The 25,785-nt window shown below is 40.0% G+C and overlaps 1 protein-coding gene and 1 non-coding gene across 3 annotated transcripts; one reads left to right on the forward strand and one right to left on the reverse strand.

The window, feature by feature from the left end:
* Positions 1–964: 964 nt before the first annotated feature.
* On the reverse strand, positions 965–23,209 carry LOC123498084. Of its 2 annotated transcripts, none has more exons than XM_045245206.1 (5): positions 22,695–23,209; positions 4,457–4,779; positions 3,380–3,575; positions 2,688–2,899; positions 965–1,449 (listed from the first exon to the last, which is right to left on the reverse strand). In XM_045245206.1, the coding sequence occupies exons 2-4, from the start codon at positions 4,725–4,727 to the stop codon at positions 2,791–2,793; spliced, it is 576 nt and encodes a 191-aa protein (XP_045101141.1). In that variant the 5' UTR covers positions 4,728–4,779; positions 22,695–23,209; the 3' UTR covers positions 965–1,449; positions 2,688–2,790. The 2 variants fall into 2 exon arrangements, with proteins under 2 accessions (XP_045101141.1, XP_045101132.1); XM_045245197.1 differs by lacking the exon at positions 22,695–23,209 and adding an exon at positions 8,608–9,782.
* Positions 23,210–25,366: 2,157 nt separating this feature from the next.
* Positions 25,367–25,440, forward strand: Trnal-caa. The gene has a single exon. It is a non-coding gene; the product is annotated as a tRNA-Leu (tRNA).
* Positions 25,441–25,785: the final 345 nt, after the last annotated feature.

Raw genomic sequence — 25,785 nt, forward strand, 5'->3', positions numbered from 1 at the left:
AAGATTAAGCAAAAAGCCCGCTAGTTGCCACACCCAAAAAAGACGAAAGTTAAGAGAATCAATACTTACATATTTTTGAGTCAATCCATAAAAGTGTACTTGACGATTATATAATTATCATAAATTACTAAAAATTATCTTTATATGTAGTGCTTGATTGGACACATCCTCCACAAAGTCAATTTCTCCCAATTTGTAGGAATCTCCAATCTCCATGAAGTGGAATCTTTACTCGAAAATTTATCACGTAAAGGAGTCGCAGTCGCTCATATTTTTACCGACTCAGACTCTGGCCAAAAGTAGCCGACTCCTCAACTCTGACTCTGACTCCGGATCCACACCCCTGATAAAGATATGACAAAAATCATCACAAGCATGATACGTCCAAGGCTGGAATATGTAACAGTGGTATGGTCTCCAAGCTCTAAAAAAGAATATAAGAAAATTGGAAAAGATACAGAAGATTGCAACAAAGATGGTGCCAGAAAAGGACCTCATATGAAGAACGACTGAAGAAAATGGAAAAATGGAATGCATTGGATAATGGAATTGTCACAGCACATAGTGTGCATAACTTTAAAAGAAAGCTAGATAAATGGAGATATGGAGACAGGACACTATGAGCCCCGCTCAAACCCTGTACAATACAACTAGGTAAACACACACACACACACACACACACACACACACACACACACACACACACACACACACACACACACACACACACACACACACACACACACGCACACACACACACACACACACACGGCCCGGTAGCTCAGTGGTTAGAGCGCTGGCTTCACAAGCCAGATAACTGGGGTTCGATTCCCCGGCCGGGTGGAGATATTTGGGTGTGTCTCCTTTCACGTGTAGCCCCTGTTCACCTACCAGTGAGTAGGTACGGGATGTAAATCGAGGAGTTGTGACCTTGTTGTCCCGGTGTGTGGTGTGTGCCTGGTCTCAGACCTATCCCAAGATCGGAAATAATGAGCTCTGAGCTCGCTCCGTAGGGTAACGTCTGGCTGTCTCGTCAGAGACTGCAGCAGATCAAACAGTGAATACACACACGCACACACACACACCATAACTCCTTAACAGAGCTGTATCTATGGCTCTGCAACTTCCAACAATAAATAAAAACATTTGAACATAGTCTTACTTTCACTGTGCAGTTGTGATGAAATTAATTCAAGTTTTTAAGCAACACATAATTATGTATTAAATTTCCTTAAAGAAATGTATAATTTCCACAGATTTTCCACCAATTCTATACTAAATTTCCTCAGAAAAGTAATTCCCTTAAACTTTTCCTCACATGGCAGTGAATTTCCTTATCTGAAGAAATTTCGTCAAAAATTGAGAGCCCTACATCTGGTTGCTTGACACTCTTGATCTTGATGGGTACAGCACTCATGGGTTTGGGCATGATCATTCCCACTTTTCTATCTGCAAGACAAAATAATGAACCGAGGCATTGCACCATTATGTATTCATCTAAATAATCTGAAAATAAATATTAGTTTGAACACATATCACATACAGGTAACTCTAGATTTAAGCGTTTAACTTACATGTTCTTGTTAATACGTGACCGAAAAAATATTATAATTAATAAAATTTGCATGATTGGTTTGCTTATATGCGATTTGGCCCAACCACATTTTCAAACTGCACGCCAGACGGTGGACAGCAACGGCGAGTGCTTTTGAGGGGTGAAAACACTGGCGTCCTGTGTTTATTTTTTTACTAGTATTTACTTTTATACTGTGGGGTTATTTTAGATAAGTGGATTTTTTATAAAGTGGAAAAGCTCAGACTGACTGTGGTGTGAGTGGTGAAGGCAGTGATGCAGTGAGTGTTGTGTTTACGTATTTTATGTTTTGTTGTTTTCTCTTATTATTTTTTGCTTTCTCTTATTAATTCCCTCTACTTTAAATACACTTCTAGTATTTAGAATGGTAAACAATGAAAACATGTTAATTTAGCCAAAGAGTATTTTGTACGAATTTTTTTGGATAACATCCCGCATCACCCCTATTATCTATTGTTTCTTATGAGAATTACAAGTTTGTTTTACGCAAATTTTGACATATGCAATGCCTCTTGGAACACATCTATTGCATAAATCAAGAGTTACCTGTACTTCCCTGAAGTGAATTCATCAATGATATTAGGTTACTTGTTCAGAGAGCAGTCTTATATAGAATTAAAAAAGGATTACAATATTATGTAAAACTACAATTACTTTAGTTCTGAAATTACACTTATAGTCAGGAGCAAAAGTCGAGTAACCTATTGTATATGTATTCTATTGAAACTATTTTTCTAGAAGTCCTCTAATATAGCAAGTCTAATAACAGAATGACAACAAATGGACTCAGATCAGAGAGATAAGTCAAGACATGTAACCCATCCTTTGGCTAACTGTCTCAAACCTGCTCAAGGACTGGCATCTAAGTGAGCCTTTTTATTCAATCTTTTTGTTGCTATTTGTAATTTACCCTCTTACATAAAACAAGAAAATATAAATAAAAATAAAAGATGACTGAGGGAGGCACAATATGCTAATGATTGAGCCTAAGGCACTTTATCCTGCATCATTCCTTGTCTTCACATTCTCCATGACAACTTACTTATTAACTCCATGTTTGCCTCAGAGAAGAATATTGAAGGGATGGATTTACCTTATTATCTGCCAGTGCTAGAGATGGTGGCATTGGAGATTCTGTTGGATATGTTGCTGCTGTTTCTTTCTTTATTAAACTCTGGTCCTCTTCATCCATTCCCTCATCTCCCCACTAAAATTCTTCCTTTATGGTCTGCCCGTCTTACAGTGAAGGAAAGAGGGTCTGTCTCGTGCGACAGTTCTGCATCAAAGTTTTCCAATGCAGAATTCCTGTAGGATAACACACACACAGGCACTCAGAGACACTACTCTCTAAGCACAATTACTTTCCAAGGCCACAGAGATGATTTGCTAGCTTTTCATTGGTATTTACCTTGTTATTAATGTTGAAACACCCTAAAAACCATCTCTTGTAGGGTAAAACACACTTTTACTCAAACACTGCTCTCTCATAACTATTTTTCAAGCCAGAGATGATTTGCCAGGTTCTGAAGTGTTTATTTTCTTGGCAATGTAAAAGCCTTATTAATCTGTCATTGGAAATTCAAAACCACACTGAAAAACTGTTGTAATTTTATATAAAGCCTTTTGCACACATTGAAGTAATGTAGAAGTGCTTTAATTTTCTCACCCCATGCACTGGTCATCCCCTTGGTCTCCTAATCAATACTCAAACTTTAGACGCTTTACAAAACACAAACAACATAACATATACATCAATGTAAACTATTAAATTCATATAGATCTTACCTCATATTTCCTTCCTGCATGGTGGAGAGGTTGTTAGAGAGGCGAGCTCTTTTAGATACCCTCACACTCTCCTCTTCTTCCTCTTCTCTCTTGATACTGACATCTTCAAAGATTATCCCGGCTTCTTTTACTTTTTTGTGTGGCGGTGATGACTCATCGTTAGTCACTGTCACTTTAGCTGTCCTTCCATTGGATGCTGTAACAGTGAAAGCTTCTAAGTTTAACACCAGTGTGTGTTAGGTAGCTGATGAGGTACACAGTATACATGGAATCACAGAGTAAGTTTGCTCTGGGTAATGAGCTATACATAGTGATCAGTTGAAATATGCAAATCAATGTGTGTGTGTGTGTGTGTGTGTGTGTGTGTGTGTGTGTGTGTGTGTGTGTGTGTGTGTGTGTGTGTGTGTGTGTGTGTGTGTGTGTGTGTTTATCTAGTAGTGTGTTAGAGGGTTCGAGCAGGGCTCATAGTGACCATGTCTCCATATCTATCAACTTCTTAAATTTGTGCACTTTCTGTTGTTACAATCTCTTCACTTAATCAATTCCAGATGTCTACTGTCCTATGTGGAAAACTTAACTTCTTGATATTTCTATGACACTGACTTTTCATGATTTTCTTGGTATGTCCTCATTTGTGTCTCCCTGCTCTGTCAGTGTTACCAGGTCTTGTCTATCTATCTTCTCCATACAGTTTACTAACTTATACATCGTTATTAGGTCTCATCTTTTCTGTCTATCCTTCAAAGTTGGTAGCTCCATCTCCAGTCTTTCTTCATAGGGAAGATCTTTTATTTCAGGGACCATCTTTGTAGCAGCCCTTTGTATCCTTTCTAGTTTCTTGACATCTTTCAGCCTATATGGCAACCATACCACTGCTGCATATTCTAGTCTAGGTCTTATCATAGTGGTTAGTATCTTTTTGTGTGGTGTTTGTGCGCATGCGTGTGTGTATATGCTAAGGAAGATGATAATGATGATACCTGAGTCCATGTGGTGCCTGTTCTCTATCGGGTCTGTGGCAGATATATGTGTACAGGAAGTTCATTTGATCGAAGAACTTCCACTGCGGCCACTTGCCTCTGTCCTTTCCCATCAGGAAACCCTTTCTTTTCCTCACATACGTATCTCGGAGAGCGCGCCACTTTTCCTTGCAGATCTTCCAGCGGCCAGGCATTCCCAGCTGCTCAGCGACAGAGATCCACGTATGGTTGCTCCTTAGAGCCTCTTTATAGTCCTTGTGGTTGAAGTCATAAAGCTGTGGATGCTCCTTCACTTTTTTAATGAGAGCACTCTCCCACAGCAGCTCCTTTAAGTTGGACTCCTCAGCCACAGCCAGTGCGATATCCATTGTTAAGGTTATGGGAGTTCTTCAGGGCATGTATCTCTTATCAAGGCTGTTTCTGAAAGATGTCACTGTGATTATTTTAGCTAATAAATAAGATTTTCTTTTATTACCAGATTCATGTAATTCCAGTAACTTTCAATCACTAATATATATATATATATATATATATATATATATATATATATATATATATATATATATATATATATATATATATATATATATATATATATAAAGACAAAAAAGAAAGGTATAAGGAATTGGTTAATGTTATGAAGAACAAGGAAACATTGATAAGAGCAATAGCAGAAAAAAAGAAGAGTGTGATAATATTTGGGATGAAAGAACAAAATATAACATATAAGCCTAAGAGAATTAAAGAAGAATTGAAAACGGTATGAGATTTGTTCAAAAATCTAAATGATGACGAAAAAAAAGACCTACAAGAAGAAATGGAAGAGATCCATAGACTGGGTCCGTATAAGGAGTGAGTAAGGAGACCGATTAAAGTAGTACTGAAGTCACAACAAGCTGCGGAGGACATTTTATATTGAACATCAAAATTAAGAGAGATAGAAGGTTGTAAAGAGGTGTACGTAAGAAAATATAGAAATGAGGAAGAGAGGAGAAGATATAATGAATTGTTGGAAGAGGCGAGAAGGAAAAATGATGAACGGTCTGAAGAGGAAAATGAAAAGTTTTTTTGGAGAGCTATAGGAGATAGTCAGAAAATGGTATGTGGAAAGAAGGAATGCAGAGGAACCCCTAGAGGGAGCAGTAGGTGGACCATAATGTATACTAATATAGATGGGATACTGTCAAGTAGATTGGAATTGCAAGACTATGTGATGGTGGAGAAGCCTGATGTAGTGTGTTTGATGGAGACAAAATTACATGAAAAAACAGAGGTAAATTTGGATAATAAATATAATATATGGAGAAAGGAGAGAGAGGGTAAAGGTGGAGGAGAAGTTATGATTATGATGAAGGAGATAAATGTGGATAAGGTTTGGTATGGGAAGAACAATGCAGAAGTGATAAGCATAAGGTTAAAAAGTGATGGAAAAGAATTAATAATCATGGTGACCTATGTACCTCCTAAAATAAATTCTTGGACATTAAGGGAATACGACAATATGATCAAGGATACTTTAAAGAGTTTGGAAAGTGTATTAACTGGAAAAAGAAAGGTGATACTAGTAGGAGATTTTAATTGTAAAGAAGTGGATTGGGAAAATCTAGTAAGTGGTGTTGGAGAGGAAGCATGGGGAGAGATTCCTTAATCTAATGATGGAACAGAGGGTGAAAGAAAATACTAGACATAGAGGAGATGATGAACCTGCTAGACTGGATTTGGTGTTAACACGAGAAGTGTACCTATGTGGGGATATACAATATAAATGTCCATTGGGGAAGAGTGATCATGTGGTTATGGAAATGCAGATGGCAATAACACAGCGAAGGAGAGATGAGACATACAGGAGTGGTAGATTGAATTATAGAAAGATGGACACAGAAAATTTGAAAAATTATTTTAGAACATTAGATTGGGAGATGTTACAAATCAGAGAAGTGCAAAAAAATATGAGATTTTTATGAAATATTATAAAGAAGGAGTTATGAAATTTGTACCAAAGTATAAACCGAGAGAGGAAGGAAGAAAGGATTGGTTTAATGCAACTTGTGTTAAGGCTAAAGAAAAGAGAGATGTGGCTTGGAAAAGATGGAAAAGAGCAGGAATATACTAAATAAGGAGAATTATAGAGTGGCGAGAAATGAGTATGTGAGGGTAAGGAGGAGGAAGAAAGAAAATTTGAAAAGATATTGTAGACAAGAGTAAGGAACATCCAAAATTGTTTTACAGGTTCATAAATGGTAAACTTAAAAGAGAGTCCATTGAAAGATTAAAAGGAGAGCAAGGGATAGTAGATGACCCTAAGAATATCGCGGAATTGCTAAATAATAGGTTTCAACAAGTATTTACTAAAGAAACAATGTTTGTAAAGCCTCAGAATGTAGAAGGAAATGTGCACATGGATGACATTAAGATACCTAAAAGGAGTTATATAAAATGTTGGAGGAACTTAAAGATGATAAAGCGATGGGACCAGATGAAGTTTCAGGAAAATTATTGAAGGAATGTAGAGAAGAATTGATTGATCCATTATATGATATTATAAGGTGCTCATTAGAAACAGGGAAGTACCAGTAGAGTGGAAAAGAGCTGAAGTGGTGCCCATTTATAAGGGAGGCAGTAAGGAAGAGCCTCTTAACTATAGACCTGTGTCTTTAACAAGTGTGGTCGGTAAGATTTGTGAGAGGGTGATAAAGAAATATTGGATACGGTTCCTGGAGGATCATAAGTTATTATCGGATCATCAATTTGGCTTTAGGAAAGGGAGGTCATGTGTAACAAATCTACTGAGCTTTTATTCAAGAGTGGTTGACAAAATACAAGAGAGAGGGATGGATGGACTGTGTATATTTGGATTTAAAAAAGCTTTTGACAAGGTACCTCACATGAGACTGCTATGGAAATTAGAGATTTATGGAGGACTGAAGGAAAAGTGTTAAAGTGGATGGAAAACTACTTGAGATGGAGGAGATGAGAACGGTAATAAGGGATGCAAAGTCGGACTGGTTGGTGGTGGAGAGTGGAGTCCCACAAGGTTCAGTGCTGGCACCAATACTTTTCCTTGTCTATATTAATGATATGCCAGAGGAGTAAACAGTTATATTAATTTGTTTGCGGATGATGCGAAATTGTGTAGGTGTGTGAAGAGTGAAGAAGATTGTGAAATTTTACAGGCAGATCTGGATAGATTTGGGAGTGGAGCAAGAGGTGGGAGATGGAATTTAATCTGAGCAAAAGTCATGTGATGGAGATGGGGAAGAGTGGAAGACGGCCAAGAGGGTCATATAAGATGGGTGAAGGAGTAGTGTTGAAAAAGGTGGAAAAGGAAAAGGATTTGGGAGTGATAATACAAGACCATGGGCAGTTTGAGGCTCATATTGACAAGATGTTTGGAGAAATATATAATTTGATTAGAAATATTGGATTAGCCTTTCATTATATGGATAAAGATATGATGAAGAAATTAATTAGTACTGTAATTAGACCAAGATTGGAATATGCTGGGTGGTTTGGTCCCCTTATAAAAAGAAGCATATAAGGAAGTTGGAGAGATTGCAGAGAATGGCAACAAAAATGGTTCCGGAATTGGCAGAAATGACCTATGAGGAGAGATTAAAAGAAATGAATTTGCTTACCTTGGAACAAAGAAGAGAAAGAGGAGATTTAATACAGGTTTATAAACTGTTGAGCAGTTTGGATGAAGTGGATAATGAGCAAATGATGTTGAGAGAGGAAAATTTAAATAGAACTACGAGATCGCATAGTAAAAAGATAGCCAAGGGAATATGCTTGAAGGATGTGAAGAAATATAGTTTCCCACAGAGATGTGTGGAGGTGTGGAATGGTTTGAGTGAGGAGGTGGTGTCAGCGAGGAGTGTGCATAGTTTTAAAGGAAAGTTGGATGTGTGTAGATATGGAGACGGGGCCACACGAGTATGATACCCAGGCCCTGTAAAAATTACAACTAGGTGAATACACACACACACACACACACACACACACACACACACACACACACACACACACACACACACACACACGTCTGAGAGATGTTAAAAAATTTAGTTTCCCGCAAAGATGTGTTGAGACTTGGAACAGTTTGAGTGAGGAAGTGGTGTCAGCAAAGAGTGTACATAGTTTTAAAGAAAAATTGGATAAGTGTAGATATGGAGATGGGGCCACACGAGCATAAAGCTCAGGCCCTGTAAAACTACAACTAGGTAAATACACACACACGTATCTATTTACCTGCAACCTTTTTTTCATAATGCACAGTTCCAACCATTTCATTGCAGAGAAGTGAATGTGAGCAGTCCTGATGAAGAACCACCCATGACTGGATTATTTGCATATCAAGCTTCTTTGTTGATTGGTTCTAGAGCAACCGTGCTCTCTTCATCTCCAAAATGTGGCACAAACAAGGTCCTGGACCACCTAACCAGACCAGCCTCCTAGACTCCTTGATGGCCAACTACCACCACCTTACCAGTGAGGACAAGGAAAGCCTTTGACTCTGATGAGAAGAGATATGTTGGTGGCAACCTCTCATGCTAGACCTTTGATGTACCAGTGCTCTATAAGAGCATAATACTGGCCTGTAAAGATGTGGTAGGACTCAATAATGCACACTGGAGTGATACATCTGTTATGGAAGGGCTCCTCAATAAGATCAAAGAAGAAACACTATGTCCATGAATGACCTCAGGTGAAAATAGATAAAGACCACTTGGAGAAAAAAATTCAGACTTTGAGAGCCTCTTCAAAAGAGGCTTTCAAGGATGGGTTCAGTGTCTGTGACAGAGACAACAACTATCATTGGTAATGTGAGAGGGCATATAAGATGTGTTGCATGCCTTTACTAACAAAGTTATTTTAGACATGAACTTTTAAAAAGACTTGATTTATCAAAGAAATTGGCAGGAAGTCACCTCAAAGATCTTTACAAACACTTTGAGTGCTTTGACCTACTGTTCTTCCTGTGTGGATCCAAAAAATGGGTTCAAATCTAGATATTTTTCAAAACTTGTGCTTCAACATCACATCATATCACTTGAAATAGACTCCTAAGAACTCTAAAAAGTTCTGACAGACAAGTGTCAGCCCTCACAGCCTTTCTAGGACCATGGACTATGCCTTGCTGTGCTGAGTGGCATTGGCAGAAGGTGGCAAGACTGTGCTGCTTACTTTCAGGGTGTCAGAGTAGAACAGGTAAGTGTGCTTTTCTATCACACACCGAGGAGTACATCAGTGTTCAGAATACTGTTGCAGGACACAGATACTGAGGATCTTGAGATATTCTTGGGCCCGGTCCTCCCGCCCAGTTTCTCGGTTTTTTGGGAACCCCTCGTGAAATATCTGAAGCGCTGTAAGGTGCTCTTCCTCATAGATGGCCTCGACGAGATGAACAACACTTCCGAGAAGCTCGTCAGCAATGTTCTGACCATCGCCAGATGTCACAAACAGTTGTCAATCCTCGTCACCTCACGCCCAGAGCGAGTGGACTGGTTGTTGAACCGTTATAAACAGGACTATCGCCTATCACACCTGTCAATCGAGGGGATTCCCGTCGCTAGGAGGACGGAGTTTGCACTGCAATACTACACCTCCACAAACCAGGATAGGCTGAGGGAGTTCATGACACAACAAAAGGATATCAAGTTGTTTGAGCTTCCCCTTAACCTGATATTCCTGGTTAGATTATTTGAAGACAAACCAGACTGCATCAAGGAACACATTACACAAGCCAGCCTGTACACCTACTTCAACGAGTGGTGCACAGAAAAGCTGCATGACAGAATATCCACATACCCACATGGGGGGATAAGAGGCCACGCACCCTCAAGATGAGGATAAAAAGAGTGGTGAAAGAAATGTACCAAATGGCACTAAAAGGCCTGCTGCAGAACAGATTAAGCCTCTCAGAGGAGGACACAGAGCGGCTGGAGGACAGCTGCAAGAGAAGGACCTGCCGGCCCAAGAAATTTTGGGAGCCTTCTACACTCTGCGGTTGTCCGTCACCAACAGAGTGCGTGAAAAACAGTAGTCCCTGCCCCACAAAGGACTGATGGAGTACTTTGCAGCTCGACATATCATGCAGCGCCACCACCAGGGGCTGTCAGGAGCTTGCCCTATACTGCCACTCAGCTACAGACAAAGCATCCACGCCTTCAGGATGGGTCCTGCTTCATATCGCTGCTAAGGCACAGTCATAGTGTCCACATCCACGCCTTCAGGATATATTCCTCTCATTACTAAGTTCTATTACAAGCCTGCTCCATACCACCACTCAGCTACAGGCACAGCGTCCATGTCTGGGGCCCTCTCACTACCATGCTGCCACTTGGCTACAGACACAGCGTCCATGTCCACACTTTCAGGATAGATTCCTCTCATTAGTAAGTTCTATTAGAACCCTACTCTATATCACAACTCAGCTACAGACACAGTGTTCACACCTTTAGGATGAATCCCTCCCATCAACCTTTTTTGGTCTCTGAAATCTTTCCTTTGATGGGACAGGCCTGTTGGCCAAAGAAGAGGTACCAAATCAACCATAGAACATAAAGGAAGTGATAAAGTTAGTGGCGGAGAGTGGCCGTAAAGTGGTATGAACTGGCGGAACATACAGATTATGATAAAAGCTTCCTGCAGGCCCATGTCACAGAAAACTCTCCTGATGGCACATTAATAATAGTAGTTGGCCAGTGCTGCAGCACCAACAACAGTGGAGTTATGGCTGAAAAATAAGTGTGAATGTGAAGTATGTGTTGATTCATCACCATTGCAGTGATTAGATACTACAACATCATTACCTGCACTCCAGCAACATACCCGCCTCGGACACCATACACAGGTAAACATACACCTGCAGGTGTGTGTGTATATGACTGACTGCCTTCACCTCAGTCATTACTACTACTACTACTACTACTACTGAATTTATCCAAACTGTATGCGACACTCTTTGAAGCAATTTTTAACACCATTAGAATTCATATTTGAACTGCACACAAATTATTTATTTATTTTCTTAGAACCCTGTATAGCAAGTCAGTTCCCTCCCCAAGAAGGATATACCAAGTGACCTCAGCCATTTTGGCCTTGACCTGCCTGGTAGCAACAATTATAAAGAGGTCTACCGAGCCTGTGTTCAGCCCTCTTACCAGGTACAGTGTCGTAGCAGAATCTGTGCATACTTAGCAATTACGTGTATAAAACTGGGACCATAATACCCTGATGAAGTGTGATAAAAGGGTAACATATGTTGTGTTCATTATAATGGGAACTAAAGGGACACCAACCTATACCTATGGTCTTGTGACAGGGTTCTATGCAAAACTCACTCATGTGCAGTTCAAATGTGAATCCTATTGAGGTTAAAAATTGTATCAAGGAACATTTCACATGGTGTGGATCATTAAACTATTACTAATACCACTACTGCTATAACAAATATCAATAGTAATAATGATAATGATATTAAGGATGAAAAGAATAATAATAGTAACATCAATAATAAAAAATAATAAAAATGATAATAACTAATATAATAAAGATAATTAAAAATAAATAAACAATAACAGGATAGGAAGAGATAAGGTGGTTTGGGTGGAGGCTGCTATGAGGTGGGCAGCTTGCTCATCACTAGATACAGCCAGGATCATTATCTCATGGCATTCAAGGAACAGCACCAGGCAATCAGCACTCAGGTGACCAGCAAACACCTTAAGGCAACTCCTGAAATGGAAATTAAAGAGGCTTTATAATGCTGAACACATACAAGCATACACACGCACGCATGCACGGACACGTGTGCAGGCACACACACCCACAAACACATACATACATACATGTACACACACACACACACACACACACACACACACACACACACACACACACACACACACACACATGTGCAAGCACACATATAATACACAATATAATACAACCCCCACACACACACACACACACACACACACACACACACACACCTTTAAATTACAGACCGGTATCACTAACTAGTGTAATATGCAAGATGTGTGAAAAAGTAATAAAGAAGCAATGGATTGAGTTTCTTGAAGACAACAAAATATTATCAAATAGCCAATTTGGTTTTAGAAAAGGTCGGTCATGTGTGACAAATTTATTGAGTTTCTACTCTAGAATAGTTGATAAAGTACAAGAGAGAGAGGGATGGGTTGACTGTATTTATTTAGATCTAAAAAAGGCGTTTGATAAAGTGCCACATGAAAGATTACTATGGAAGTTAGAGGAGAAGGGTGGCTTAAAAGGAAGCACATTGAGATGGATAAAGAATTACTTAAGGGGGAGAGAAATAAGGACGATAGTTAAAGATATGAAGTCCAAGTGGAAAACAGTAGTCAGCGGAGTGCCACAGGGGTCAGTATTGGCGCCAATACTTTTTCTCGTATATATAAATGACATGCCAGAGGGAGTGAACAGCTACATAAATCTGTTTGCAGAGTCATTAAACAAAAAGAGGATTGTGAAATACTACAGGAAGACTTAAACAAGATCTAGAAATGGAGCAAAAAATGGGAGATGGAATTCAATGTGGACAAAAGCCATGTCATGGAAATGGGAAAAAGTGAAAGACGACCCGTGGGAATCTATAAGATGGGAGATGGAGTAGAACTAGAAAAAGTAAAAAAGGAAAAGGACTTGGGAGTGACAATGGAAGAAAATAATCAACCGGTAAGCCATATTGATAGAATTTTCAGAGAGACGTATAATTTGCTAAGGAATATTGGAGTAGCATTTCACTATATGGACAAGGAAATGATGAAGAAATTGATAAGTACTAAAATAAGACCTAGATTGGAATATGCAGGAGTTGTGTGGACTCCCATAAAAGAAACACATAAGAAAATTAGAGAGACTACAAAAATGGCTACAAGAATGGTTCCAGAATTTAAAGGGATGACATATGAGGAGAGACTAAAGGCTATGGATCTACCAACCTTGGAGCAGAGAAGAGAGAGGGGATCTGATACAAGTTTATAAATTGATTAACGGAATGGATGAAGTGGATAGTGAGAAACTGATCCTGAGAGAAGAATATGACTTTAGAAGCACAAGATCGCATAGTAAGAAACTAAGGAAGGGACGGTGTCTGAGAGATGTTAAAAAATTTAGTTTCCTGCAAAGATGTGTTGAGACTTGGAACAGTTTGAGTGAGGAAGTGGTGTCAGCAAAGAGTGTACATAGTTTTAAAGAAAAATTGGATAAGTGTAGATATGGAGATGGGGCCACACAAGCATAAAGCCCAGGCCCTGTAAAACTACAACTAGGTAAATACAACTAGGTAAATACACACACACACACACACACACACACACACACACACACACACACACACACACACACACACACACACACACACACACACACACACACACACACACACACACACACACACACACACCCACCCACATACACATGCATACACAGGCGCACACACACCCACCCACAAACACACATAAAAGTGTATACACACACCTAAATACACAGGTGTATGTTACCTGTATAAGGTGTGCAGCAAGGTGTCTGAGATGGGTATGCTGCCGGAGTGCCAGTAATGGTATTGTAGCATCAAATCATTGCAATGGTGATGAATCAAGCCACGAACATTCTTCACATTCACACTCTTGTTTTTTAGTCACAATCCCAATGTTGTTGTTGGTGGAGTACATATGGGGAAGCAGTGCTGCAGCACTGGACAATATACAGATCTGTAACTGAGTGGCAGTATAGGGCAGGCTCCTGACAGTCCCTGGTGGTGGGACCAATACTGAAGGTGCTGCATGATATGTCAAGCTGCAAAGTACTCCATCAGTCCTTTGTGGGGTAGGGACTACTGTTTTTCACGCACTCTGTTGGTGACAGACAACCGCAGAGTGTAGAAGGCTCCCAGGATTTTTTGGGTCGGCAGGTCCTTCTATTGCAGCTGTCCTCCAGCTGCTCTGTGTCCTCCTCTGAGAGGCTCAATCAGTTCTGCAGCAGGCCTTTTAGTGCCATTTGGTACATTTCTTTCACCACTCTTTTTATCCTCGTCTTGAGGGTGCTCGGCCTCCTTTCCCCCCATGTGGGATACGTGGATATTCTGTCATGCAGCTTTTCTGTGCACCACTCGTGGAAGTGGGTGTACAGACTGGCTTGTGTAATGTGTTCCTTGATGCAGTCTGGTTTGTCTTCAAATAATCTAACCAGGAATATCAGGTTAAGGAGAAGCTCAAACAACTTGATATCCTTTTGTTGTCATGAACTCCCTCCGCCTATCCTGGTTTGTGGAGGCGTAGTATCGCAGTGCAAACTCCGTCCTCCTAGTGACGGGAATCCCCTCGATTGACAGGTGTGATAGGCGATAGTCCTGTTTATAACGGTTCAACAACCAGTCCACTCACTCTGGGTGTGAGGTGACGAGGATCGACAAATGTTTGTGACATCTGGCAATGGTGAGAACATTGCTGACGAGCTTCTCGGAAGTGTTGTTCATCTTGTCGAGGCCATCTATGAGGAAGAGCACCTTACAGCGCTCCAGTTACTTCACGAGGAGTTCCCCAAACACCGACAAACTGGGTGGGAGGACCGGGCCCAAGAACGTCTCAAGGTCCTCAGCATCTGTGTAGCATTAGTGAATATAAGCATTTCTTTCTTCTTTGACCTTATCAAGAAACTCTTCCATTACTGATGAATCCTTCCAGTATGCATCATTCAGCCCTGCCACATATAAGGTCTAGCATGACGGGTTACCACCATTTTCTTCTCATCAGAGTCAAAGGCTTCCCTTGTCCTCACTGGTCAGGTGGTGGTAGTTGGCCATTAAGGAGTCTATGAGGCTGGTGGGGTCAGGTGGCCCAGCAGGGTGAAGGAGGGGGCCTTGTTTGTGCCACATTTTGGAGATGAAGAGAGCACGGTTGCTCTAGAACCAATCAAGAGAAGCTTGAGATGCAAATAATCCAGTCATGGCAGTGGGGTGGTGGTGGTCATGGCAGTGGTTCTTCATCAGGACTGCTCACATTCACTTCTCTGCAATGAAATGGTTGGAACTGTGGATTACGGGGAGAGAGAGAGATGAGAGTTGTTGATAATCATAAAGTAAGCAGATCTCACCCAGTTAAAAGTGGAGTTCCACAAGGATCTGTTCTGGGTTCACTCTTTTTTCTCTATATTAATTTTTTGAATAATGATGTTAATTGCTCAACCAAAATTTTTTGCAGATGACTTAAAACTGTATGTACAAGTACAATTATCAAATAGAGAAACAATAAAAGACAGTATTGTTAACTTGTCTAAGGGATACTGACACTCTATCAAGTGGTTAGATCCTGGGGGTTACAAATGAATCCTGTGTTGTTCTTCGCTTTCGTCGCAAGTGTATTGATTGGTCTGAACTTGGAAGATGTGACTCACTTTTACTTAGGGGATGAAATGTTACCAGAAAAGGATATTTCTCAAGATTTAGGTATTTTTATGGATACATTACTGAAGTTCCACAAACATATCTCTACTATCACATGTAAAGCCTCTGCTGTGATAAATAACTTGTTGAAATCCACTGTTAACCGTGGGAGCACATTTATGACTACCTTGTATATCTCTGAGATACGCCCAATGTTAGAGTACAGCTCAGTGGTGTGGAACCTTGGTTATATCAAAGATGTCAAGGCACCTGAGTCAGTTTAGCGTCGGTGGACTAAATGTGTTGATGGCCTCAAGAATTTACCCTATTATGATCACCTTAAAGCTTTGAGTTTATTTTCTGTTAAAGGGAGACTATTATGTCATGACATTATTAAGATGTGACAAATTGTAAATGGAAAATCCTCCTTATATTTTAATGATTTCTTCTTCCACCCAACTTCTAACACCACCAGAGGCCATCAACACAAGTTGGCCCATATATGCACTAACTTAGATATCAGGAAACATTCATTCACAATACAAAACATTGGACTCTGGAATTCCCTCCCCGAGTCAGTTTTTAACAGTTTTTAAATGTTCTAGTCTTGAGTCATTCAAATCCGCCTTATTGTACTATCTTGAGAATCTATTTTTCTAATATTATGATTAAAGAGGTTAACTTAGTTTATTACTTTTTGTTGCTCATGATGCACTCTCCAGCTCATTTGTATTGTTATTCAAAATGTGGAATACTTGTATTGGAAGGGCTGGCACATCAGCAGAGTGCAGCTTCTTGCCCCCTTACCTAAGTCAGGGGGACAGGAAGCCCACCAGGTAAGAGAACCAGGTTAGATCCAGCTTTTATGTCACAGCTAGGGCCACTCACTTACACCTAACTCCCTTAGAAGACATAATTAAGATAATTAAAAGTTCTAAGGTACTAAATAATGCAGACTTGCTCATTGATACTGGACATTACAGTGTTCACTAGTGTTGGCTGGACTTGCTTACAACTGCAACTGCAGCACCGCTGCCATCTAGCAGCCATTTCTGGAAGTGTGCGAGGCGCATTGTTCGAATTAATTTGTTGGCCATCTGTACTCAAATTATTAAATCATTATCTGGACACTGTCCAGATTAACCAAAATCTAGATAAACAAGGTCTGGATAAACTAGGGTCATGTACTTGTTAAAACTTTGGGTTCCTCTTCACATCTTTTTTACTACATCCCTTTCTAACTTTCTTTCCTCCCTTCTTACTCAAACATTTCATGCCTCTTTATATGGCTTCCTTTTGTCATTTTGTTGCTTCTTTAATTTCTTCCAAGTTACATCCTTACTAATTTTAGCTTTTGCAGATATAGGTAGCATTATACCATTGTTTGCTCTCCCTTTACTCTGTACAGGAACATACCTCTTTATCCCCTCATTGTAATTTTCTAGGACTGTTTTGCCATGCAAGATTTTTCCAATACTACAAAAAAAAAGTACTAAATCCTTCAAAATTTGTCTTAGCATGATTAATCTTCCTTGTTTGTGACCATCTTTGCATTTCAATATTTTCTTCAATCCTCTAATTCAATTTTAAAAACCACATAATCACTTTTCCCTATCACATTATGATACTTAATGGTTGGACAAGGCTTTTTTTATTTTCTCATATCAACTCAAGCATGGATGGTTCTTCTTGTATAGTCTTTCACCCACTGGTCCATTGTAATTATCAGTATTTGCCAGTTATAGCAATTCTTCCCTCCCATCGTCCAATACAACTATTTACTTCCATTTCTTCCTAATTTATGTTTATGCAGTTCATGTCTCCCACAAGTAGTACTTTTTCTGTCCAAGCATTTTAAGCACTTCTTTTTGCATTTCTTTATTGCTTATTCTGCCTCTATGTATTAGCCTTCAGTGGTACATGTTACAATGATTCTCCTTTCCCTCCCACTAGTAGTACTACGATTACTACTACTACTGCAATCAAATAATAATGGCGGAACTGTCCCCAAGAAACTGTCCCGCGTGCTTGCCTCGATTCCCGGCTCCCACTTCACAGCTCCTCCACCTAACTGATTTGACGTCACATATATGAAGCCACGCTATTGGTCAGAGAGAGAGAGAGAGAGAGAGAGAGAGAGAGAGAGAGTAACGATTAAGGCAGCGTTTCTCCACCTTTTTACCCTTGCGTAATCCTTCAAATACATCACATGTCTCAAGGAACCCCTACGCAAAAACAAAATTATATACCATATATTTCTCATTTAATGTGATGTCAAATCCGCTGGGTGGAGGAGCTGCAAACAGGGAGCCGGGAATCAAGGCGAGCACGCGGGACAGTTTCTCGGGGACAGTGCCATGGCCATAATGGCAATATTGATATTGATATTAAGGATGAAACTGCACCAAGCAACAAATTAACAACCTTACTAGAAGACTCGTTAAATTAGTCACACTTAGATAAAGCATAGAAACACCTGGAACATAGATTTGGGCACTTTCCTTCCTAATAACATAAAGTGGTCCCTCCAGCTCGCCTTGTTTCCCGGCCCTCCTTTCGCAGCTTTCACTTAGCTGACATGTCATGGGAATGAAAATATAACCCAAACTAACCTAACTCTATCTTCAACCAAACTTAGCTAACATAACCGGCACTGTCCAAACACACATATCCTGCCCACTCTCCTCGTTTCCTGGCTCCCCTTTAGCAGCTCTTCCACCCAGCTGATTCCACATCACATATAGGAAGTCACACTATTGATCAACTGTTGACCAATAGTGTGGCTTCCTATGTTGACCGTCAACAAGGGAGAGAGAGGAGAGATAATAAATGTTCAGAGGATTAAAACAGGAGGTAGAAAAAAATGGATAGTAAATGGAGGAAATGGAAATAAAACTGGATACAAAGGAATAACAAAAGAACATGATAGAAAGAAAAGTAAAATATAATAGTGAATAAGAAAATAGGAAATAATAAAACAGCGAATACAGAAAAATGGATAACGCAGTGGAAAAGGATAAAAAATACGGGAATACGAGAAAATGGTAATAAGGATGATAAACAAAGGAATAGGGAATGGGTAACCATCTTCCCTCGTCCTTTATTCATTTCTTTTTCTTTCTATCCGCTATTTTATCATGAAATCCTATTTCATTATTCACTATCATATTTCATTCTCATTTCCTCCTATTCTAGTATATTCGTTACCCATTTTTCTTACTATTTCTTGTTATTCCTGTTTTATTTTCATTTTCTCCATTTATCATCTATTTTCTTTACATTTTTTTATCGCACTTATTATCTTCTTTCCCTTGCTGACCAACTGCGTGGCAGTTGTCAAATCAGCTGGGTGGAGGAGCCGCGAAACTCGGCGAGCTGGAGGGATAACTTTATTAGGACTGTGCCAATATTTGACATGGGGTACGCCTAGCCTCATCTCACCACCACCACACATGCCCAAACTGGTACTGTCTTAATATAGAGGCCCCTTCAGTTGTTCTGTTCATAAATCTTTAGAATAGGATCTCCTCTCTAATCCATGCAATAATAACACAAAATAATGAGTAGTTAATGGAGAACACGTCCCTTGTGGTCTTGTTTGGGGGTCACACACAGTTATGTCACATTGCCTCACTGAAATTAGAGACGTCACTCGGAGTCTAAGTCCAAATAGTAAACACTGCTATTGTCTGGGGTTTGTGGGTAACAGGAAGTGACTGTCTGTTGTTCACATCCTGGGTTTGTGGGTAACTGCTGAATAGGATTCTTACCGTGTCTATAGTTCTTTTGTCCAATGACGTGCCACCACCTCTAACACCACAAGCTGCGCCAATGGGAATTTGCTATATGTATTCGTAGGTGGGGCACAGCTGGGCAGACAGGTGCATAGAGATCTGTGTGCGCAGTTGAACCATGGCCACCAGTGACATCAGTTGTAAAGGTTGCGAATTTGAATACTGGGAAATCATTGCTCCTGCGATGCAAGCCAGTGTACAATCGAGAAGAGGACCAGCCAGGACCTTCATCCTTTCATTAAGGGTATTGTGAGGAGGGGTATTGGTAGAGGTAGGGCATATTGTGTGCAGCTATAAGAGAACCAGTGTGGAGGGAGGGAAGCTGCCCCAAAGCAAGGATACGGTAGGTTAGGTTTATGTTAGGGTTAGGTTATGCATTTAGGTAAAGACAACACAAACTTTAACTATGAGATGGAGGGATGTTGGCTAGAGGCAGTAGAGGAAGGAAAGGATTTAGGAGTAGTGATAGACAGGACTATGAAATTTTCAAAGCAATGTTTAGAAGCAAGAAATAGGGCAAATAGGATCCTGGGTTTTATAAATAGAAATGTTAGTTATAAAAGTAAGGAAGTGGTGCGTAGCTTATATAATTCCTATGTTAGGCCCCATTTAGAGTATTGCATACAGGCCTGGTCACCCCATTATAGGCAGGATATCAACATGTTAGAAGCAGTTCAGAGAAGAGCAACTAGGATGATACCAGCTTTGAAGCGCCTGGAGTATAGAGATAGATTAAAGGCATTAAACATGTTTTCATTTGAGAGGAGATGTATAAGAGGGATATGATAGAGTTATTTAAAATGTTCTCAGATACAAACTACATAGATGTGAGATCTTTCTTTACCTTAGAGGAGGGAAGTAGGACTAGAAATCATGGCAGGAAGATTAGAAAGCAAGGCTGCAGGTTAGATATAAGAAAATATTTCTTTAGTCATAGGGTGGTAGACTTCTGGAATGCATTGCCAGAGACGGTTGTAAATAGCACTAGTTTGACAATGTTTAAAAACAGATTAGATAAGCACTTAAATTTATTAGATTTATAATTATGTATAGCTGCATGATAGTTTTTATAAGAAATTTACTATAGTTAAACAAGACATGATCCCCATGTATGGGGACCACAAATTGTAGAAGATTTTGCTGCAGGACTTACCCCTGTTAATGGGCCAAATATTTAGAATTAGTATATAATGTATTGTGTACTTGTAAGTGTATCTTTAAGTACTGATGACGAGGTCGCTGTGCGACTGATACAGGATAACCTAGATGGACCCTGGTGGCCCTTTGTTATCCTATTATTTATGTTATGTTATGTTATGTTATGTTATATGTTAGGTTAGTATTGCAGGGGGTGGTCCGGGGTGCAGCCCCCCCGGCTATGTTAGGTTACGTTAGGTTATGTTTATGTTAGGGTTAGGTTAGTGTTGCATGGGGGGCGCAGCCACCTGGTTAGGTTTGGTTACATTAGGTTAGGTTTAAGTTAGGGTTAGGTTAGTGTTGTAGGGGTGGACCGGGGGGACACAGCCCCCCCGGTTAGGTTAGGTTACGTTAGGTTAGGTTTTTGACCTTAGATTTCTTTTAGATCGCCATATCTCGCCTCTTTTGGCTCTCCCCCCCAAAACCCCCGATTCCCCACGTGCCCCCAAGCTTGTTAGGGGGGAAGGGGGATAATAGAAAAGAACATGTAAGGAGTTGCTGTTCTATAGATTTACCGTTCTGTTCACCGGCTCTGTTGGAACATGGGGAATGAAAATGATAACCGAAATCAACCTAACCCTAACTTTTAATTTGCCGAGGCGACAAGCACCACTACGTTTTCCTCTGAACCCTAACGTGGTAAGGTTATGCTAGCTAGATTAGATTAGTATCATTTTCATTCCCCTGGAGGGACCTCTATATCTTTGTTTGTTTGTTTGTTTATTGTCATATTACACATACACATACAAAACAGTTACAATTAGGCAACTGCCCAAACACGTCGATAATATGACAAAGAGGACTAGATACCCGAAGGTATATGTGTCCTAATATACTCTTACTGAGATTGTAAATAATCTCAGAACAGACTCAAAACAGACAGGGGGGAAGAAACGGAAAAGAAACATATTGGTATTAATGAATGAATAAATAATTAATAATAATGATAATAATAGTGAATAATAGTAACAATTACAATGATAATAATAATAATAATAATAATAGTATATAATAATAATAACAAAAGAAGTGATAATAATAATAATAATAATAATAATAATAATAATAAAGTTAATGATAAAGGTAATAAGAATAGTAATAATAATAATAATAATTGCAATAATACAGAATAATACTAATGATGATAATAAGGAAAAATACTAGATATAGTAATAACTATAACAACAACAATCCAGATTGTATTTGACTAAGAATCACTGTTATATCTGTCCAATAGAAAAGTCTTAAGTTTATGCTTGAAAGTTGATAATTTACAATCATAAGGGATAGATTTGGACACATGGTTCCATATAATTGCTCCTTTATATCTGAAAGTATTTTGAAATAAAGTTGTTCTACATTGTGGTACATGTATTTCTTGGTTATGCCTTGTTGAATGAGAATGAACCTGTGTGTTTCTAATAATCATATCATTAAATATTAAGGGTAAACTGTTGTTACTAAATTTATACATTAATTTACTTATAGCAAATACATAAATCTTTTCAAGGGGTAATATTTGGTGAGATAAGAATAATGGTTTGGTGTGCTCTCTGTAACTAGCAGAAGCAATAATTCTGATGGCTTTTTTTTGCAACTTAAAGACAGTATCAAAGTGACATCTGCTAACTGTTCCCCATACTTCAATTCCATATAACAAATAGGGATAGATAAAACTATTATAGATTGTGACAAGTGTTGATTTATCTAAAAGTTTCTTTACTTTTGTAAGTATTCCTACACCTTTAGCAATTTTGTTTTTTACTAATTTAGTATGTTCAGACCAAGACAATGTGGAGTCTACTATAACACCTAAGAATTTTATGGAATTAACCCTTTCAATTACTTTATTGTTTAGGTTTACATTATGATTTAATGAATATCAGAACTAATTTATCCACAAAATATACATTACCTACCTTAGTGTATTTTCTTTATCTTTTTGGCGGGGCGTGTTATTGTTGACTTGTAATGATGCTTTAGAAAATCAACACAACCCATCGCTGACGGAGTTAGGTAAGGCTTGGGGTTCTTTACACCGGATGTTTGCCCAGCACATCCCATCTCCCGCTCTCCGCCGTCCCACACCATACGTTTGGGACATGGTCAGTCGAGCCGTGTTGTGTTGCTTTATCTGTCCCTCAACACAACAGTCGCCCTCTTCCTTTACTTGATGATGTAAATGTAGATGCAGAAATGTATGGTAGGAAGCTTCTGCGACGGCACCTTAATCTTGCTATTTTATTCGCCGTGTTAGGAGTGCCTGTATTGTTTCGTCGGGCGATACGTACTCAAGAGAAAAGAAGAGCCGTTTTGCTGCCACGTATTGGTCGTTGGCATTGGTGGTCCGGGACCCGGGTGATGCCAGCAGTCACTTGAACTTAGCTAATCCAGAAGGCAGAGATACAGTCTTGCCAATCCAGCGAAACAATGTCTCTCTCTCTCTCTCTCTCGATATTTTTTTTCAATTCAATGTTAATTAACAAAGAAAGTAAGTTCGACACACACACACACACACACCGCGTAGTGTAGTGGTTAGCACGCTCGACTCACAATTTAGAGGGCCTGGGTTCGAGTCCCGGGAAGCGGCGAGGCAAATGGGCAAGCCTCTTAATGTGTAGCCGCTGTTCACCTAGCACTAAATATGTACGGGATGTAACTCGAGGGGTTGTGGCCTCGCTTTCCCGGTGTGTAGAGTGTGTTGTGGTCTCAGTCCTACCCGAAGATCAGTCTATGAGCTCTGAGCTCTCTCCGTAATGGAGAAGACTGGCTGGATGACCAGCAAGCGACCGTGGTGAATTACCTGGGAATACAAAATGGGAGAAGAAGAAAGAAAAATTAAGATCTAGGAGTAGTTATACAAGACACCCTGACACCAGAAAAACACTTCTTCTTGGGGATTTGTTGGGGCCGTGCAGGCTGTGTCACAGCCTCTAGTGCCCTAAAGGTCCGGGATGCGGAGGTGACGTAGTCAGGCTATATGCGGTGAAGTTGATTTGTTTTGTGTAGGAATTAAGGTCCTAGTGAGATTGAGTGTCTTGAAAGCCTGATAGGTATTTGTGCAGCCACCCAGGAGGTCAGTCAGTGTTGGCCTGTGTGGGTGAATGCCAGACAGTGAGTGGAGGAGGGCCACACGGTATATGAGTGGTGCCGAGGACAGTGCAGCAGCAGGTGTTCTATGGTCTTAGGCTGGGTAGGGCACCAGGGGCAGTGGGGAGAGTCAGTCATGCCCAGCCTGTGTAGGTGGGCATTGAGGCGGGTGTGGCCGATTCTGAGTCTTGTGATGGCCGTGTCCAGTGCCCGGTTGGGGGCCAGAAAAACACCTAAATGAATTATTTACTTCAACATAATATAAAACATTAACAAATATCAGGGTGGCGTTTAATTACATGGAGAATATGATGAAAAAAATCATAACCACTATGATAAGACCTAGACTTGAACATGCAGCAGTGCTGTGGTCTCCATACATGCAAGAAGATATTTAAAAATAAGAAAGGATCCAAGATCAGCTTTAAAGATGGTGACAGAGATGAAGAACCTTAACTACAAAGAAATACTGAAGGAAATGGGACTACTAATTTTGAAGGATAGGCGGGAGAGGTGATCTAAAAACGATGTATAAGATAATGAATCGTATGGAAAAGATAGACAGACAAGACCTGGTATCACTGCATGATGGAAGATGGTGGTAGACGGACGAAAGGACACTCCCCCAAAAAAATATTCTTTGAAGAACATTAAATAATTAAGTTTAGTTTCCCACATAGGACAGTGAACACTGGACATCTTGGAACAAAATTCCAAAGGATTAAGTGAAGAGATTGTAATAGCAGAAAGTGTGCATAAATCAAGGAAAAGGAAATGGATAAAGGTATATAATTATGGAGGCAATATACAAATAAGTAAATGCAACTCTATGGTCTTTCTACTAAACGAAGGTATGTTGGGTGCCAAATCCACCCCAACATACACCACTCGATCGTTCTCATTCGTCAACATTTACTCATTCTTAATGCATTTTGTCTTCCATAAAATAATTTCTTAGATTCTAATAAGATTCTTTACTATTATAAAAGTACTGAACTTTCTAATAAAAGCAATTACTATACATATTTATGTATAGGGCATCTGGCAGAGTTGCCGTAGCGGTTTTGTGAGACGCAACGATATCTTTGTGTGAGACGTGTTGCCAGCGTAGTCAGAGGTCGGAGTGAACTTCAGTGAAGGCTACTCAGAGGTGACAAGGTTATTCATTCCTCACCTGGCCGGCCTCCCGCTAAAATTGGAGAAACCCTCAGTCCCTCACAAACCGTGCTTTACCGCTTCACAGCCCAGAGAATTCTACACAACGTATATAACCACTTTTTGAGAAGAAAAGGCAAAACAGAGAGCCTATAATAGACCCAACTAAAGCACTGTGTTGGTGCACATGGTATGGTTTGATTAGGCCTAAAAGGAACAAGTGACTTTTCGGTTAATCCTAGAATTGAACTAATTACATCTGACAACGCTGTAGGTGGAGATCCACCGCAGTGACTCAACCCAACACGCCTTTGTCCAGTAAAAGGACTATAGATAAACACACACACACCGCGTAGTGTAGTGGTTAGCACGCTCGTCTCAAAATCGAGAGGGTCCGGGTTCGAGTCCCGGAGGCGGCGAGGCAAATGGGCAAGCCTCTTAATGTGTAGCCCCTGTTCACCAAGCAGTAAATAGGTACGGGATGTAACTCGAGGGGTTGTGGCTTCGGGTTGCCGGTCAACTGAACCAGTGCCACTTGCACCAGTACCACATGCACCAGTGCCAACTGAACCAGTGGTCAACTGAACCAGTGGTCAACTGAACCAGTTGTCAAGTGAACCAGTGGTCATTTGAACCAGTAACCATCTGAACCAGTGTAAACTGAACCAGTACTACTTGAACCAGTACTATTTCAACCAGTGACCATCTGAACCAGTGGTCATCTGAACCAGTGCTACTTGAACCAGTGCAAACTGAACCAGTACT

This window comes from Portunus trituberculatus, chromosome 7 (assembly GCF_017591435.1).
Source record: "Portunus trituberculatus isolate SZX2019 chromosome 7, ASM1759143v1, whole genome shotgun sequence".
Taxonomy (NCBI): Eukaryota; Metazoa; Arthropoda; class Malacostraca; order Decapoda; family Portunidae; genus Portunus; species Portunus trituberculatus.

Excerpts from the sequence above, each read along its gene's own strand:
- LOC123498084 (XM_045245206.1), bottom strand. The coding sequence starts at position 4,727 with ATGGATATCGCACTGGCTGTGGCTGAGGAGTCCAACTTAAAGGAGCTG. Across the intron at positions 3,576-4,456 it reads CCTGATGGGAAAGGACAGAG|CATCCAATGGAAGGACAGCT; the intron begins GCAAGTGGCCGC and ends TCACTGTTACAG. Across the intron at positions 2,900-3,379 it reads ATGCAGGAAGGAAATATGAG|GAATTCTGCATTGGAAAACT; the intron begins GTAAGATCTATA and ends GTTATCCTACAG.